At 36.8% G+C, this 15675-nt stretch overlaps 1 protein-coding gene across 2 annotated transcripts in view; it reads right to left on the bottom strand.

The window, feature by feature from the left end:
- Positions 1 to 634: 634 nt before the first annotated feature.
- The window catches only part of GAP43 (growth associated protein 43), a 97114-nt gene continuing 82073 nt past the window's right edge, over positions 635 to 15675 (bottom strand). For both annotated transcript variants that reach the window (XM_004036097.5, XM_004036096.5), the window contains one exon: positions 635 to 1328. In XM_004036097.5, the coding sequence (XP_004036145.3) occupies positions 1240 to 1328 (89 nt within the window). In that variant the 3' untranslated portion in view covers positions 635 to 1239. The remainder of the gene's footprint in view (positions 1329 to 15675) is intronic.

The raw sequence follows: 15675 nt of genomic DNA, 5'->3' as shown, positions 1-15675 counted from the left end.
TGTTTGTTTGTTTGTTTTTGAGATGGAGTCTCTCTCAGTAGCCCAGGCTGGAGTGCAATGGCACAATGTCAGCCTCAGCCTCCCGATTGGCTGGGATTACAGGCGCCCACCACCATGCCAGGCTAAGTTTTTGTATTTTTTGTAAAGATAGGGTTTCACCATGGTGGATACACTGGTCATAAATTAGTGTCTCTTATGGGCTGAATTGTGCCCTATCCCCCAAATTTATATGTTGAAGCCTTAAGCTCCAGTACCTCAGAATGTGACCTCATTTAAAAATGAGGCTTTGACAGAGGCAATTAAGTTAAAGTGAGGTCATTAGGGTGGGCCCAATTCAGTATCACTAGTATCTTTACAAAATGGGGAAATTTGGACACAAAGACAGGCATAAAGGGAAGATGTGAAGAGGCACAGTTAAAAGATAGCCACCCATAAGCCAAAGAGACAGGCCTGCAACAGACGTCTCCCTCGAGGGCCGGAGCTATTGGTCTTGACCAGAGCCTTAGGCTTCATCTGTGTTTTCTTTATCAGGGTTGTTGATGTAAAACTGAGAGAAGAAAAAGATGAAAATGCAAGACCCTAGCATGTCCAACCAACTAATGAGAAGGTAGAACAGAAACACAGAGCCATTGGACCTTGATTACTCTCATGATTTATTAATATTCGGGTTGAAAAAGGAGCCTTAGAGCCGCAAGTTTACGCTAATTGGCACATTTGCTTTATTTATTTATTTTTAAAACAAACTGGGTTTTTTGAATTTTTTCCTTTTTGTTCATTCCATCACATTGAAAAGGAGGAAAACAAAAATGATTTTGAATTCACTCGATATTTTGGACTCCTCAGATGAACGGAACATTGCACACACACTTGGAACAGAGAGAGAGAGAGAGAGGAAAGTGGACTCCCACAGGGCCACACGCACCAGATCAAATAACTTGGATACAGTGCAAGAATTTCCCAAAATGATTGAATCATCATTACCAAAAACTCGCCATAACAACACCAAGAAACAAAAAATGTTTAAGCCACACTGTTTGACTTGGGATCTTTCCTGCTTTTTTTTTTTTTTTTTTTTAATGTTTGCCACACAGAGAGAAAGAGGGCTAGTGGGTGGGAAAGGACAGACTCACAGACGTGAGCAGGACAGGAAGGGACTTCAGAGTGGAGCTGAGAAGAGGGTAGGGAGAGACAGGCTCAGGAGAGGGGAGGGTGGGGATGTGGAAAGCCATTTCTTAGAGTTCAGGCATGTTCTCGGTCAGCCTCAGGTTCCTCTTCTTTACCCTCGTCCTGCCGGGCACTTTCCTTAGGTTTGGTTTCATCTACAGCTTCTGAGAAAGAAAACAAGATAGGATGGGGGGAAAAGGAGAGAATTAGCATTTTGTCTTATCTGCTCATACAACGGTGCAATGCATTTCTTCTTTTTATGTCATTTCATAAGAGCATTAAGATTAAAAGAGATGATTAATATCCCAGTTAATGTAAGTTCCAAGTTCAGAAGAGTTTACCTCAAGGAAGCTGTTCAGTGGCACCTATGAAGAACTCAGGAGCAAAGGGATGTGAGTGACAAGGAGACCACTTAACAAAAGTTACTGTGGTCTTTAATCTCTCAGCCTTACAATCAAGGTATCCACATACAGGATCTTCACACAGGGAATCAACGACAATCTTGTATTGCTGTTCTATTAGTGTCAGAAGAATTGTGACAGATAATTTATGTGGACCATCGATCATCTAGTCCAAGTTTCTTACCACTCATTTCCAGTATTGAAAAGTGAAGTAGTTGAATTTTCAGCTCCTGTGGGACAGTGCTAGTCAATTATATAGAAATTGAAGTCCCTAGAGAGGGCAGAGTTGGGTTTTGCCCTTCACATTCTCCTATTCCTGATCACCTGGACATCAAACAATACATGGCACTGTAGCAGCTGCCTTGTGACCATGAAGACAAAAACTATACACTAAGGATGGTGGAGCAAAAAGAAAAAATCATCACTGAGTGACTGTACCACTCCTAGATATCTTTCCCTCAGAAACAAGTCACTAGCCTCTTTAAAGCATTGTAATATAATAGTTTTCAGTTCCTTGCAGCCAAGCACATTCCAACTGAATACACTTATCCATAGGGAAAGTACTGCTTTGCTTAACAGGGAGGATATCATGTCTTTTTGAAGAAAAATTTTCCCTTTGTTTCCCGACAGAACTCAGTCAACTGATTTTATGCTACCTGATAGTTTACTAATATGCTAGCTTGTGGAAAAAGAATTCATTTGCTCTGAAACAACTTGTGTTGCCAAACAATCAACTCCCTGTGTCAGTGTCCCCCAAGACCACCCCTAGGTTCAGTGATTTGCTAGGAGGACTCATGGGACTCAGCATGCAGTCTGCTTCATAACTAAAATTTATTGCAGCAAAAAAACACAAAGCAAAATAAGCAAAGCTGAAAGTTGCGCATGGGCAAAGTTTGGAGGAAACCAAACAAATTTCTAAGAGTCTTCTCCCCATGGAGTCACCCAGGATGTGCTTAATTCTTTCAGCAATAAATTACCATAACACATGGAAGATGTCATCTATTAGGGAAGTTTAACTGAGTTTGCATTGGTAATAGGTCATGTAGGCACCCTCCAGCAAGCAGGTACAAAATTCAGATTCCCAGAAGAAAAATAGATGTTCAGCATAAACCACATTGTTTGTACTATGATTTTAGGCACCTGGAACCACTCTTATCAGTTAAGGAATGATGAGAATCTTCTCAAAATCCAAGATTCCAGATGCCAGCCAATGGTCAACTTTACAAACAAGCCTTTCTAAGGATAGCAGCCCCAGGCCTACTGTATTAACTGTTTTTTTTTTTTTCCTCAATCCCTGATATTGATGATGCCTCTGTCTGTCTTAAAATGGAGCTATTGTTATTGCTTGTCCTCCTCTTAACAACTACTAGGTGCTGATTATTCTTGGAAAGGTAAACTGGAGTCCATGGAATTTTGTTAGGCTAACAAATTTGTGTTTAATTAGAAGATAATAGACATAGCTTGAAAGCACTTGAGCAAGGAACATAATACAGCTATGCTTTGAGGAGATTAAACTAGGAATACTAAATAAAATAGTTTTACTGTACATAGATGTTGAGATTAGAGAAATGGGGTCACTAAGGAGACCATTAAAAGAGCTCATCAAAATGTATGTCTCTTTTAAATCAGCCAGCTACATATTTACATTCAGATAAAGCTGAACATTTATACCCACCATTATTAAACAAATTTATGGAATTTCTTCTCTGAAACACCTATCAAAAAACATTCTTTTAGAGCTCTTCAGTAGCAGAAATGCTTATTTTTTGAAAATAGGTTAGGTTTTTAGAATCTAACTAGACTAGTCTGGTAAATAAAGTAAGCAGCTACGATGGGTAATTTTACCTTATAATACTCACTTTTGACCAGGGTTTTAAAGTCTGACTTATTTTATAGGGTTCATAACTCACTATAAGCTATTCATAAAATATAGCTATTCTAGTGATGCTACCTACTACTACTCATAAGATTTTTTTAAGGCTATAGCTTTCCAAAGTGACTGTAATTACCTCTTGAACAACAGTGCACCTATCCAAGTTTTGCATGAAACTAACTCAGTTCTGATCATTATAATACACTATGCATCAGCAGTATTCCTCAGGAATTATACAAATTTTGGTGTGCTAATGAGTTATTTAATTTTCTACCAGAAGAAAGATTCCAGATTTATTTCAGTGAAGTCCTTCTAAAACAATCAGGAATTCTTTTGGAGAGTTTGCTTGGTTCCCTAACCCTGCTCAAACCTTTGGATATTACAAGTATGCCCAAGGTAGTTTACCATCCTTATCAGTTCCAAGAAGCAATGTTTTTAGTGCCCTTTTCAAACTGCAAAATAAACATAATATTGATTTACACAACCCAGAAACATATAGAAAGATAGTAGTTATAGGAACAAGAGAAGACTTCAAATCTCTCCTTCCAAAATAAAGACATGGGAGCTATTATGTATGCTTAGAGGGAGATTAGGAAATGAGAGAAAAAGGGAAGTAGACTGGGAAAGGTGAGAACTGCATGTTTGTTGAATATAGGGAATAAAACTCAAAAATGCAGAAACAGAAACTTGAACATTCAGATGGTTCTGAGATGCAGCTACACTTTCTGTTCCCTTGTTGGAATACAATCAAGCATTGCCTGGTCCTAGGACAAAAGACGAAATTTGGCACAAATCTGTTTATTATGACAGGAAATTATGAAGCTCTATTGAGAGAGCCTCAATATATATTCATTTTCTCAAATGCTTCAAAGTATTTTAAATGTAAATATTTATTAATTTATTTGTTCAATAAGTTGTTACTGGACACCTGCACTGTGCCAGGCATTCTTCTAGGTACTGAGAAAAAAAATAAAAAAGCAAAATCCTTGCTCTCCTTAAAGCCTTTCATAATATACCTTTAAAAGACAATAAAATTCAGGCTGGGTGCGGTGGCTCACACCTGTAATCCCAGCACTTTGGGAGGCTGAGATGGGTGGATCACCTGAGGTCAGGAGTTCGGGACCAGCTTGGCCAAAATGGTGAAACCCCATCTCTACTAAAATATAAAAGTAGCTGGGCACAGTGGCATGTGCCTATAATCCCAGCTACTAGGGAGGCTGAAGCAGGAAAATCACTTGAACCTGGGAGGCGGAGGTTACAGTGAGCAGAGATCCTGCCATTGCATTCTGGCCTGGGGGACAAGAGCGAAACTCTGTCAAAAAAAAAAAAAAAAAAAAGACAATAAAATTTATAATTATAGAATGTTAGAAATGAGTGGACCCTTTAAGATCATCCAGTCACTAAACCATAAACTCTTCAAGGATAACAGCAGTACCTACTTCAGCTCAACCTTGAATCCCATGTCCAGCACATAACCTCATTCAGGAAAGAACCTCAGTAAATATTTCTTGAGTGAAGGAATGACTGGACAGCCTCATTTTACAGGTGATGACACTGAAGTCTAGGTGCATAAAGGAACTTTCCCTAAATCATATGACTTGCTTATGACCAAGCCAGAGCTAAAACTCAGGTCTATTTGTTCAGTTTTTCCGATTATATCAGGTGGCCAAACTCATTTTAGCAATTCGGCACTAGAAACTAAGTAGCTAGAGTCCATAAGGTTTTAGTGACCTATAAAACTTTAGAGATTAAAAAATTGTTGGCTCCAAAGTATAAAATAAAAACCATAAAATTAAAATTGATGAAGCTCAATTAGATGGCTACAAAAGGAAATGTTAGTCAGTTAGCTGGAACATATAAAACTCTCTCTCTCTCTATATATATATATTTATATATGTATATAGATATATATTTGAGATTAAAGTAATTTTTTACTTGATATTATTGAATATTAAGCAAAATATTTGCTTTGTTTTAAGCGAAGGGATGACTAGTTGGCAGAAAAAAAAGTGGGTCAAGTCAATGGATGCAGTGAAAGTTTTATAGGCCACCAAGAAATTATGGAGAGGAAAATAAAATATGGATGGAGGAAACAATGTAAAGAAACAATCTGTTACAGCTTCCAAAGTGAGATAAACTAAGAACTCATGATAACATTTTTTAAAAACTCTACATCCAAATAAGGGAACAATAGCCAGATGTGGACAATACACCTGCTCTAGCTAGCCCTACTTTTGGTAGGAGACTGCATGTGAGTTTGGGAAAGGTTTTAACCTCTGACAAAGCAGAACTTATTATAAACAGAATCCAAGTTTTGTATAAATAGTTCCATTTAAGCCTGAATATCAGAGGGAACATTTTGATATTGCTAGCTTATTCTCCCACTGATGTCAACCCTAGATAAATCATTGCAGTGATAAATAATGTCGACTGTTTAGTTTATATCTACATTTTCTTACCTGTTCTATTCAGCAGCTTAAAACAACTGCCTGGAAAGAATTATGGATTATGACTTCCCTGGTCCTTTGTATAAAGTATTTAGCTATAGTTAACATTTTCGAGCTCTTACTATGTGCTCAGAACAGTGCAAAGTGTACCTGTATCATTGCATTTAATTCTCACATCTACCTTAATCACCCCATTTCACAGCTGGGGAAACTGAGACACAGGGAGACTGAATGGTTTACGTAAGGCCACACTGTAAATTCCAATGTAGGACAGAGTTATCTCAGCAGATTTTACTTTAGTTGCTTTCCCTGGTTTTACTTTTGCCCAGAAAGAATGGGTAAGTTCAGAGTGATAACTAAAGCAGGGAGTCCGGTCCACAGCTATGTAGGTCTGAAGATTACAACGTTTAAAAATTGTACCATTAAAAGCAGCTAAAAATGAAGGGAAGAATCCTGATAAGTCTTCTGTAGTATAAAATCTGGTCTTGGCACTTTCCAGCACTAATTATGTGATTTGTAAATGCTAGAGATGAGTTAATATGTAATCTTTAGTATTTTGTGCAAAATCTTTGATCATCATGGTGAGTGTCAAAGACAAATGAATGGCTGAGGCCAGCTGGTCACTCCAATTACCATGATCCAATTAGAGTAAATAGTCACATTCCTCATCTAGTGGATCAACCTCCCTCTGAGACAGTTATTACTTAGGAAGAGGCTATAGAGTCTAGAAGATTGAAGTGTGATTTTCAACACCAAGTGACATGGAACAAGTGAGTAGAAGCAATGACCGGGAGCTGGCAAATGAGGAAAGCCTGGAAATGCTAGTGAGATGGCTGAAATCCAGGAAGGTGAAGCGTAGAATATGCTTGTTCTTTTCCAGTTTGCCTCTGAATAGTACTTTTACTTGTATTAAACATTAAAACTTAATATTAGTACTGTTATTTTGTTTAAGACATTACAGGAAAAACAAAAATGAGTCACAGTATTATGCACTAAATGTCTGTGTTCCTTCAAAATTCGTATGTTGAAATTCTAACCCCCTAAGGTGATGGCATTAGGAGTAGGAATCTTTGGGAGGTGGTTAAATCATGAGGGTAGAGGACTCATGATTGGGATTAGTGTCTTTATGAAAGAGACAACAGAGAACTAGCTAGTCTCTTCCACCATGTGAGGACACAGCAAGGTACAGAGAAAGCTGGCCCTTACCAGAATTTGTCTGTTGTTTATAAGCCACCTAGTTTATGGTATTTTATTATAGCAGCCAAAGACACTTGGGCTGTGTGTGTGTGTGTGTGTGTGTGTGTATCTATGTAGTGACCATTGAATGAATTTCCTAAGACTATTACTATTATTTACCTAGCGATGGCTTCTTCCCAAATCCATCTTTACCAGGGCAAAATCAATCCCCCAAATCCAGTTCTATTATAAAACAGAATGTGTCTAAAACAAAAACAATAAACAAAAATCGATGATGTGTTTTAGTTTTAAATTTAGTTTTAGTAGTTTAGGCTTTTTTTCCTTTTAGGGGAAAAAAGTTTTTTCAAGACACAAATTTTTCAAATGGAACATAGTCATATTTTCAGGAGTAAATAACCTTATTTATAAGAGAGGCTTAAGCTAGAGGCTCAAAAACTTGATTAAATTATTTAATGAAGTTGATTAAATACTCTTGCTGTGCCACGATTTAGTCTCAAAAATTATATTCAGTCATTTGGACAGATAATGTTAGAATCTGATAGAAAGCTGTAACCTGCCCATGCCATGGCATTTTAGCCTTGACAAAAACATTGCTCTTCCAAGCCCAAAGACAGCTTGCTTAGAGATTACCACCACGTTCACTGGCAGCCTCCATGAATTTTGTCATTTCTGTGTTAACTTAAAAAGAGAAAGTTAACATCATAGAAAGTAAATTCATACATTCTTGATGCATGATAGCTCAAGGATCCTTCAAAAGGGAAGAAAGAAAATGTTTTCATTCATTCATTTATTCATCCAGTGAAAGAAATTGAGTCTTACTATGTCCACACACTGTTCCACGAACTGCAAATATAGCAGTGGTGACACAGCCATGAAAACACAAAGCCAAAACCTCTAAGTTCTTGGAATTTATATGCTAGCAAATTACTGTAATAATGTGTTGTTTATTGGAGAAAGAATGGTAAAGGAAAGAACAGCTAGATAAGAAGCACTCAGCCCTAAGGAGCGTAATTCGTCCTGGGTCACTTCTCTTGGATTTGCAAAGCTGACTAATTTGAATGAATCTCAGAAGTTTTGAAAAAGGAAAAACCACAGTAGTTTCCATATTCTTGATCCACAACCACAATTCCTAAGAAAGATCAAAACCACACTAAGACAGCAATAAAGATCTAAGTTATCTCTGCATGTATTTACAACAATGTAATGGTAGCCTTAAAGGATTCAGGGGATTGAGTGGACAATTTCACAGTGGTCCTTGAAAGATGTATGCCAAACTTACTCTCTGATTCTTGCTAAAACAGAGTTTGGAAGCAGTTCTTGCCTTTGTGCATTCCATTCATTTCCTCGAAAGGATGAGAATAGCATGTCGATGCATTCTGTTGGTGAGCAAATACCAGGAGCATATGCAGCAGCGGCTGTTTGTGCGCTCAGCCAGGCAGCCTGGTTGCAATGCTGCTGGAGGGATGGCGATGTTCCCAGCTGCCATTGCCTACGCTGAGCTCTAATGGCCCTGTTTTCTGGCTCCAGTCCAGGCCCCTCCACAGCCCTACATTACTGAAATTAGGTTGAGTGGATTTCCGAGTAAAACATTACCTCTTGGGACCTGCCCAGCTCTCCCTAGCCTTGTCAACATTGATTAAATAGAAGCTGCTATCATCCTGGGGCCATGCCCACAATTACTCTACCAATCACCAATGAGCTGGGTGTTTGCTTCCTCTCTTTTTATTTTCATCTTTCTTGAATATTAAGCATCATCACCTCAAAAGCTCAAAGGAAAGTAATAATAATAATAAAAAAAATCTTTGGCAGCTAACTCATATATGGCCCTTTTGTTGCTCACACAGTCTTTTTCTTTAGCTATATACCAGATGTCCATCTGGAGCCTGGATCATGGCTTTCAGTGGTCACTGTGATCCACATTTTGCTCATTTAATTACCATGTTTCACATTTTAAGTTCCTTTAAATCACTGAGCCAGTATATTTCATTTTGATGTGAGGAGAATTATGCAAGTAACATCTCCGCCCCCATTTCTTCCTTACTTTCCAAGCACTTGAAAGAGAGAATAACCTTTTTGCTAATAACACTATATACTAAAGGATTTCAAAGAGTAACCAAGAAGAAAAATCAGAGGCAGCACGATAGGGTCTCAGTGATATCTGCAATATGCCATCTACATGTCTACTTTTCCCCTCAAGTTTAGGCCTAAGACCAGGCTGATTCCTATTCTAGCCTAGACTTTGCCACTAACTAATCATATGACTTCAGAGAAGATGCTTTTCCTTTCTTCGTTTCAGTTTCCTAATGTACACATAATATGAATAATAATGCCTGCCGTACCTTATCGTGGGTTGTTTGGAGTTTGAAGGGAGGTATTTGAAAGTGCTTTATAAAATCTAAAGTGCAGAATGTAGTTTGTCGAGATTTTAATCCAATTTATGGGGTTTGAGATTTGCTGAATTTTAATCCAATCTTCAGGAAATGAAGGATTTGAGAAATTCACTCAACCTAATTCTAGCTGCCAAGTTTAATAGTCTCAAGAGAAAAGCAATTCTTCCACTACCCCCCAAAAAACTTCTTTCCCAGACAGATGATTAAGAGACCTTCTCCCCTAGAATGTTTCTGTAAAGTCTGACTCTGATGAGGAAACAAAGATATGAATGACTAATTAATTAGAGATCACTACTCAGAAAATAAAGATATGAGTGACTATTAATTAAAGACAGCTACTCTTATAAAACTAGGACAGAATATAATATTTCTAGTCTATAAAACAAAAGACAGTGTTTTTTTCTGAATGGAGAAAAAACCCAGAGATATTTTTTTAAAAAATTAAAACTAAAGCCAAAGAAGGTACAAGCTGACTAGTCTTGAAAACTTCTTAAAACATTATTTATAAAGAATGTCTATCAAATCATCAAAAATTAGTGTTCTCTCTTCTTCCCCAACTAGAAATATGCAGAAACATCAATAATTATAATTTACATGGCTTGCCTACTTGCCCTCAATAATTTTTGGAATAAGATGAAGTAAACATATTAAGTTAAATGATGTTAACTTTATTTCTTACCATTATTACAATGAATAAGTCAACTTCTAAAGGTTAAAAATTAAAACAAGAAATTAAGGGTATTCTCACTTTAGTATAACAGTCAAATAAATCACTCCCTCATCCCTGCTCCCAGCTAAATTACATGCTGAGCTGGCAGTGGAATCTGTGGGTCTATTGAGGCATTGCTTCAGTTTGTTTGAGGGTTGGAGGGAAGAGGTAGAATGCAGAGTCAGCCTAAAGATAAACACTGATGGCTCCAATGGCACTGAGAAATTATGAGAAATGCCATGACAAGAATAGAAAAATAATGCGATAGTGAGTGTTGTTAACTAATAGTGATGATTAGAGACATTTCAACCTAGGAATTTTTGTTTTCCTCCTTTCTGTAGGGGTGTGTGTGTGTGTGTGTATTTAGAACTTAAAAATCCCATGTGTGTCCAAACTTTATCATGGATCTCTAAAGACCTGAGTTTCAGGAGCTCTTTTCTCTCAGCATTTTCAAATTCTTGTGAGCTTGCCATAAATTGATTGCAAGTGGTCATTATCACAGTTGCAGTGTTGGCTCATAGCACTTTGCCATCAAATAATTTCCTGAATTCTTTTTGAAATAAGGACTATTTTATTCTCCCAGGGGAATTCCAAATACATGCGTGCGCATGCACACACACACACATATGACTGTGAAGAATTTATAGCTTTATTTAAGAACTTTGATATATGGTATAACCACAGAAATCTAAAGCTTGAAGGAACGTAAGAGATACTTTAACACCCAATTTTTTGATGAGAAAATTGAAGCTGTAAGAAATTAGGTAATTTCTCTATGGTCATAAAATTGAAAAACGCAGCACTGAAATCCAGGACTCCTGACTCACAGCCCAGTACTCTTTCCTTTATGCGATGATATTTTTCTAGGAGACTGGGGCAGATGACATTCAAAACCCAAAAACATGCTTTATCTTTATGCCTTGGCAGGCTGGATTCACTGAGACATTGAAGCTGATAGTTTGGTTTAATTATCTTACCAAACATAAAAATGGAAAAGAAGGAAAAAAAATAGGCTATGTTCTTAAATAATTTGAGTGGACAAAAATCATAAAACCTAGGTTTCACTTTGGGAGGGTTCATTTTTAACAGAATTTTATTATTAACTATTTTTTTTACCCAGTTTTCACTGTGAAGGGACATTAAATAATGAAAATTTTTTGCTATGAACTCTAACCATGGACACAAGCAAGAGGTTGAAGAGCTAATTGGTCTCAATAAAAACAATTTATACATCCTGAAAATTTGGTTCAAAACAATTTTTAATGGATTTCTCAGAGATTTGAACTAAACCAAATTATAAAACAAAAACTGGAATACGCAGAACCATGTCACTGATATTCAACTATAGAAGTGCTTTTTTATGCTGATCAATGAATCAGAAAAAGAGTTTGTTATTCTCCCTCTTTAAAGACTCCATAAATCAGTTTTAATCAGGTTTAAAACAAACAAATATGTTTTAAATATTTGAGTTAAAATATCTAAATTATCTCCAAACAAAATTTGATTTTAACACTTATTTCACTCAGTTCAAACTTCTCAATTTTCACAGTAAAAACTAGGTCAAGGTATAGCCTATGATATCTACAGACAAAAAAAAAAAAAACAGTAGGTGAATAATTTTTCTAGGTTGACTTGGAATGTGATTTCCCAGAAAGCAAACTTTTGGGAAACTTTCATTTTCTATGGTAACCATAAGTTATCTACATTGCTTGGCACATTATAGTGAATCAGCACTTTAAATTGTAGTTCTCAAACCATACACATGAATCCGTGGGTGCTACAGTGAACTCACAGGAGTGCCAATATGTATTTTTAAATTTGAGAGAAACTATCTGTTGGATACTGTGCAATATACTATTATTAAGCTCCTTGAACCTAACTATCTAATAAGCAGAGGTTTAGGGGTGCCGTGAAAAAGTTATCGAGCCATAAACTGGAAAAGCTTGAAAACATATGTTTAAAATTAACATTAAAATCAACTGCTCATGTGTGTGTATATATATATATATATATATATATATATATGTTCATGTATACTTGCAAAATGCAGCAAAAATTAAGAATGCCATTTGAGACTTTGAAGTGCTATAAAGGACAGTTACAATATGACTGATTATCCAGTAATAACCTTTTTTCATATTAGCATTTTAAAAAGCTACTTAGTCAATGTTTGTACATCACCTTGAAAATGAAAAAGTGCTTTATGATTTGGTTCATTAGCATATATTCTTTGACATAGCCCTTAGAGTGAAATAAGCAAATTTATGTTATTGTTTTAGAACATGATCAATTTACTAACCTTTAATTCTACGAAGTCGATGTTAATTGTATGTGTTTAACACTCTGAAAAGAAGTTTACAAGAAACACATCAGTAATTTCAATTCTACATCTCCCTGTTTCACTCCACAGGATCCCAGTTGAGAAGAATCCCAGCTAGGCGAAAATCTGAGCTGGGATTTCAGCCTCCAGCCTTCACAAACTCAATTGCCTAAGAGGCCAGGCAAACAACATTAATGTGAAAATCTGGCCAAGGGTAAAATTGGCAGTGGGGTCTGTGGGGAACTGGAGAGTGCAGGTTTTGCCTAAAGGCATTAAAAAATGCTAAAGAACTCTCGCTGCAAAAGCAAGAGGAGGCAGGGCGTCTGGAGTAAGACATGTAAATTTGTGGACTCTGACTTAAAATGAAAGAGGTTCCCATTAATCAAAACTAATCAAAATAAAAGGCAGTCTCATACTTGCCTTCAAGAACTAACTTTAAATCTGGGGTTCTGAATGACAGTGCTGCTTTTTCTATTTTACTAAATTTAAACTACTGGCATTTAAGATTTTTCAGTGAAGTAAAAATAAATAATACCTATTTCAGATTTTATAAATGTTCCACCAAAGCAAAAAGAGATAGCAAAAAAAAAAAAAAAAAAAACCAGCCAGTTGTCAATATCATCTGTTCCCTCACTTGCCACTCAAATATTCTACAACTCTACATCTCTCCACGTGCCTTCAGATGTCCTACATTCCTTGTAGTAGATGCTGTTGGTGCCCCTCTCAGATCTTCTTTACCAGGTCCATGCTCCCATCCCCCAGCTGCCAGAGGTGTTGGCTGTTAACAGCCCCACCTGCCACTTGGATAAGGTATAGAAAATAGAAGCCACCTCAACCTGGTTCCTGAGGGGTCATGCCCCTCTGCCTACCATGACTCCACTCCAGTACCCTTGCTTTTGGACAAAACAACCTCTATGGTGCAGTTTGTGCTTCAGAGCTCTCTGTTGGATCAGGCTGAGACCACATTTCCCCTGAACTCTCGTCTTTGCCTGGTATCTTCCTCTGCTCTATCCTCTTTTCTCTCACTCTCTTATAAGTTTGCACCAATAAATTATATGCAAGAGAATTCCCTTCTTGGACTTTGATTACGGAGATCTGGACCAAAGATATCTCTTTAACCAAAAATTAAAAACTGGAGTTGGGAGGCAGACCAGCCAATGATATCAGTGAAGGATGTAGTAAATCTTCAAGTTTGACTCATTTGGATTTACTGCTTATAATTCCTATGACCCAGCTCAACTACATTTTCAACCTCCAAACTTACAGTAAACAGAATTCATCACTTCATTTTCATATGGAAGTTATATGCCTTGCATTATATCATAGTTTGTGGTATCTTTTTAGTCTTCTTCAGTTGACTGTGGACTAACTTCTCAAAAGAAAAGTATACATTTGTTGGTGTTTTAACTCCACAAAAGCAGAGGTTTCTTTTATTTTGTTCACCAGTGAATACCAAGTACCTAGAAACATGCCTGGAAAGTATGCTTCTAGATACTTGGTATATATGTGTGTGTGTATATATATATATGTATGTGTGTGTGTGTGTGTGTGTATCCCGATATATATATCTTGAATGCTTTGTGACATGTAGATGTCACCAAAGTAATTAAAGTAACCTCAATTACCTCGGGAAGAAAACCTGTGGTCCTATAATGTTACCATGATCAAAGGAAATAGCAAAAGTTTGTAAATTTAAAAATATTGGATTATAAAAAGGAACCCCAATGCTATTCTGTTTCATAGCCATGAAAATCATTATCCCATCATTCTCCATTTTTTTGCTAACTTTAATTTTATACCTATCTTCTAATTTTATAACCAAGAATTCATATATAAAGAAAAAGTAAGAAATAGATATCTACTATAAGCATAACTATTTTTAGATGTGCAGAGTAGTAGTTAAGAGAGTTGATTCTAGAGCCAGAGTGTTTACATTTAAATTCTGTCTCTCAGGCTGAGTGCAGTGGCTGATGCCTGTAATCTCAGCACTTTGGGAGGCTGAGGTAGGAGGATCACTTGAGCCCAGGAGTTCAAGACCAACCTAGGCAACATAGGGAGACTCACCCTCTACAAATAATTAAAAAATTAGCTGGGCATGGTGGCATGTACCTGTCGTCCCAGCTACTTGGGAGGCTGAGGTGAGAGGATCACTTGAGCCTGGGAGGTCAAGGCTGCAGTGAGCCACTGCATTCCAGCCTTGGTGACAGAGCAAGAGCCTGCCTCAAATAGAAACAAATAAATAACAAACAAATAAATAAATAAATTCTATTTCTGACAGTATGACCTTGAGTAAATTACTTAACCTCTCACTGCCTAATTTTTCATAATATTGGTACCCACCTCGTGGGGTTGTTATGACAATTAAATGTGTTCATTTAAAGTCCATATCAATAAATGACATATTTAAGTAAGTGCTTATAAGTGCTGGCCATTATAATATGACTAGAAGGGACCTAACATTGATTAATGTTTACTATGTGCCAAGCGTTGTGCTAAGAGGTTTCACATATAGGTAATCAATATGTATCTTTGCTGCTTTTCCATTTCTTCATAAGTAAAATAGGAATAATAATATCTACCTCATAAATTTGTGATGAACATTAAATGACAATAAAAATTTTAAAATGCCACTTCTTTGCTCACATGAATGCCTAATAAATGAGTTATCTTCAACCTTTTCTCTTCTAACTTATGCTTATCCAATCATAACTCACAGCCAAAGAGAAACTGTCTTCAAATATCCTGACAAAGAAAGAGAAGAGTCTCTGACTTGTAAAGTTTCTGCTTGTGGAGTGAAAAAAAGAATAGTTTTTTGAAAACGGCTTTGAAGTCAGAGACCAAAGTCCAAAAATGATCACAAAGGCAAAGGTGACCATTGGCCAAACTTGAAGGGCAGCAAAGAAGAGAAGTCATGATTCAGTAATACAAGAATCAAGGCTACCAAGCAGTAATGCCTTCAAGGGCAAAGACCTTTCTGATATCGATGGTATTTCAAAGCAGAACAGCCTTCTCTATTTCACATCTAAAGAATAGCAGCCAGTTGATTAAACAAACAAAAACCTTATCTTTGAGCTAGCTTCATTTGTAGAAAAACTATGTTTACCATACTGAATGAGTAAAAGACCAAGTCACAGCCTACCCCCAGCTGGGTAGTAAATCTTGCATCCAATAGGC

The sequence above is a fragment of the Gorilla gorilla genome, chromosome 2 (genome assembly GCF_029281585.2).
Source record: "Gorilla gorilla gorilla isolate KB3781 chromosome 2, NHGRI_mGorGor1-v2.1_pri, whole genome shotgun sequence".
NCBI lineage: Eukaryota > Metazoa > Chordata > Mammalia > Primates > Hominidae > Gorilla > Gorilla gorilla.
The sequence above is the reverse complement of the archived record's forward strand: the minus strand, read 5'-3'. Positions and strand labels throughout refer to the sequence as shown.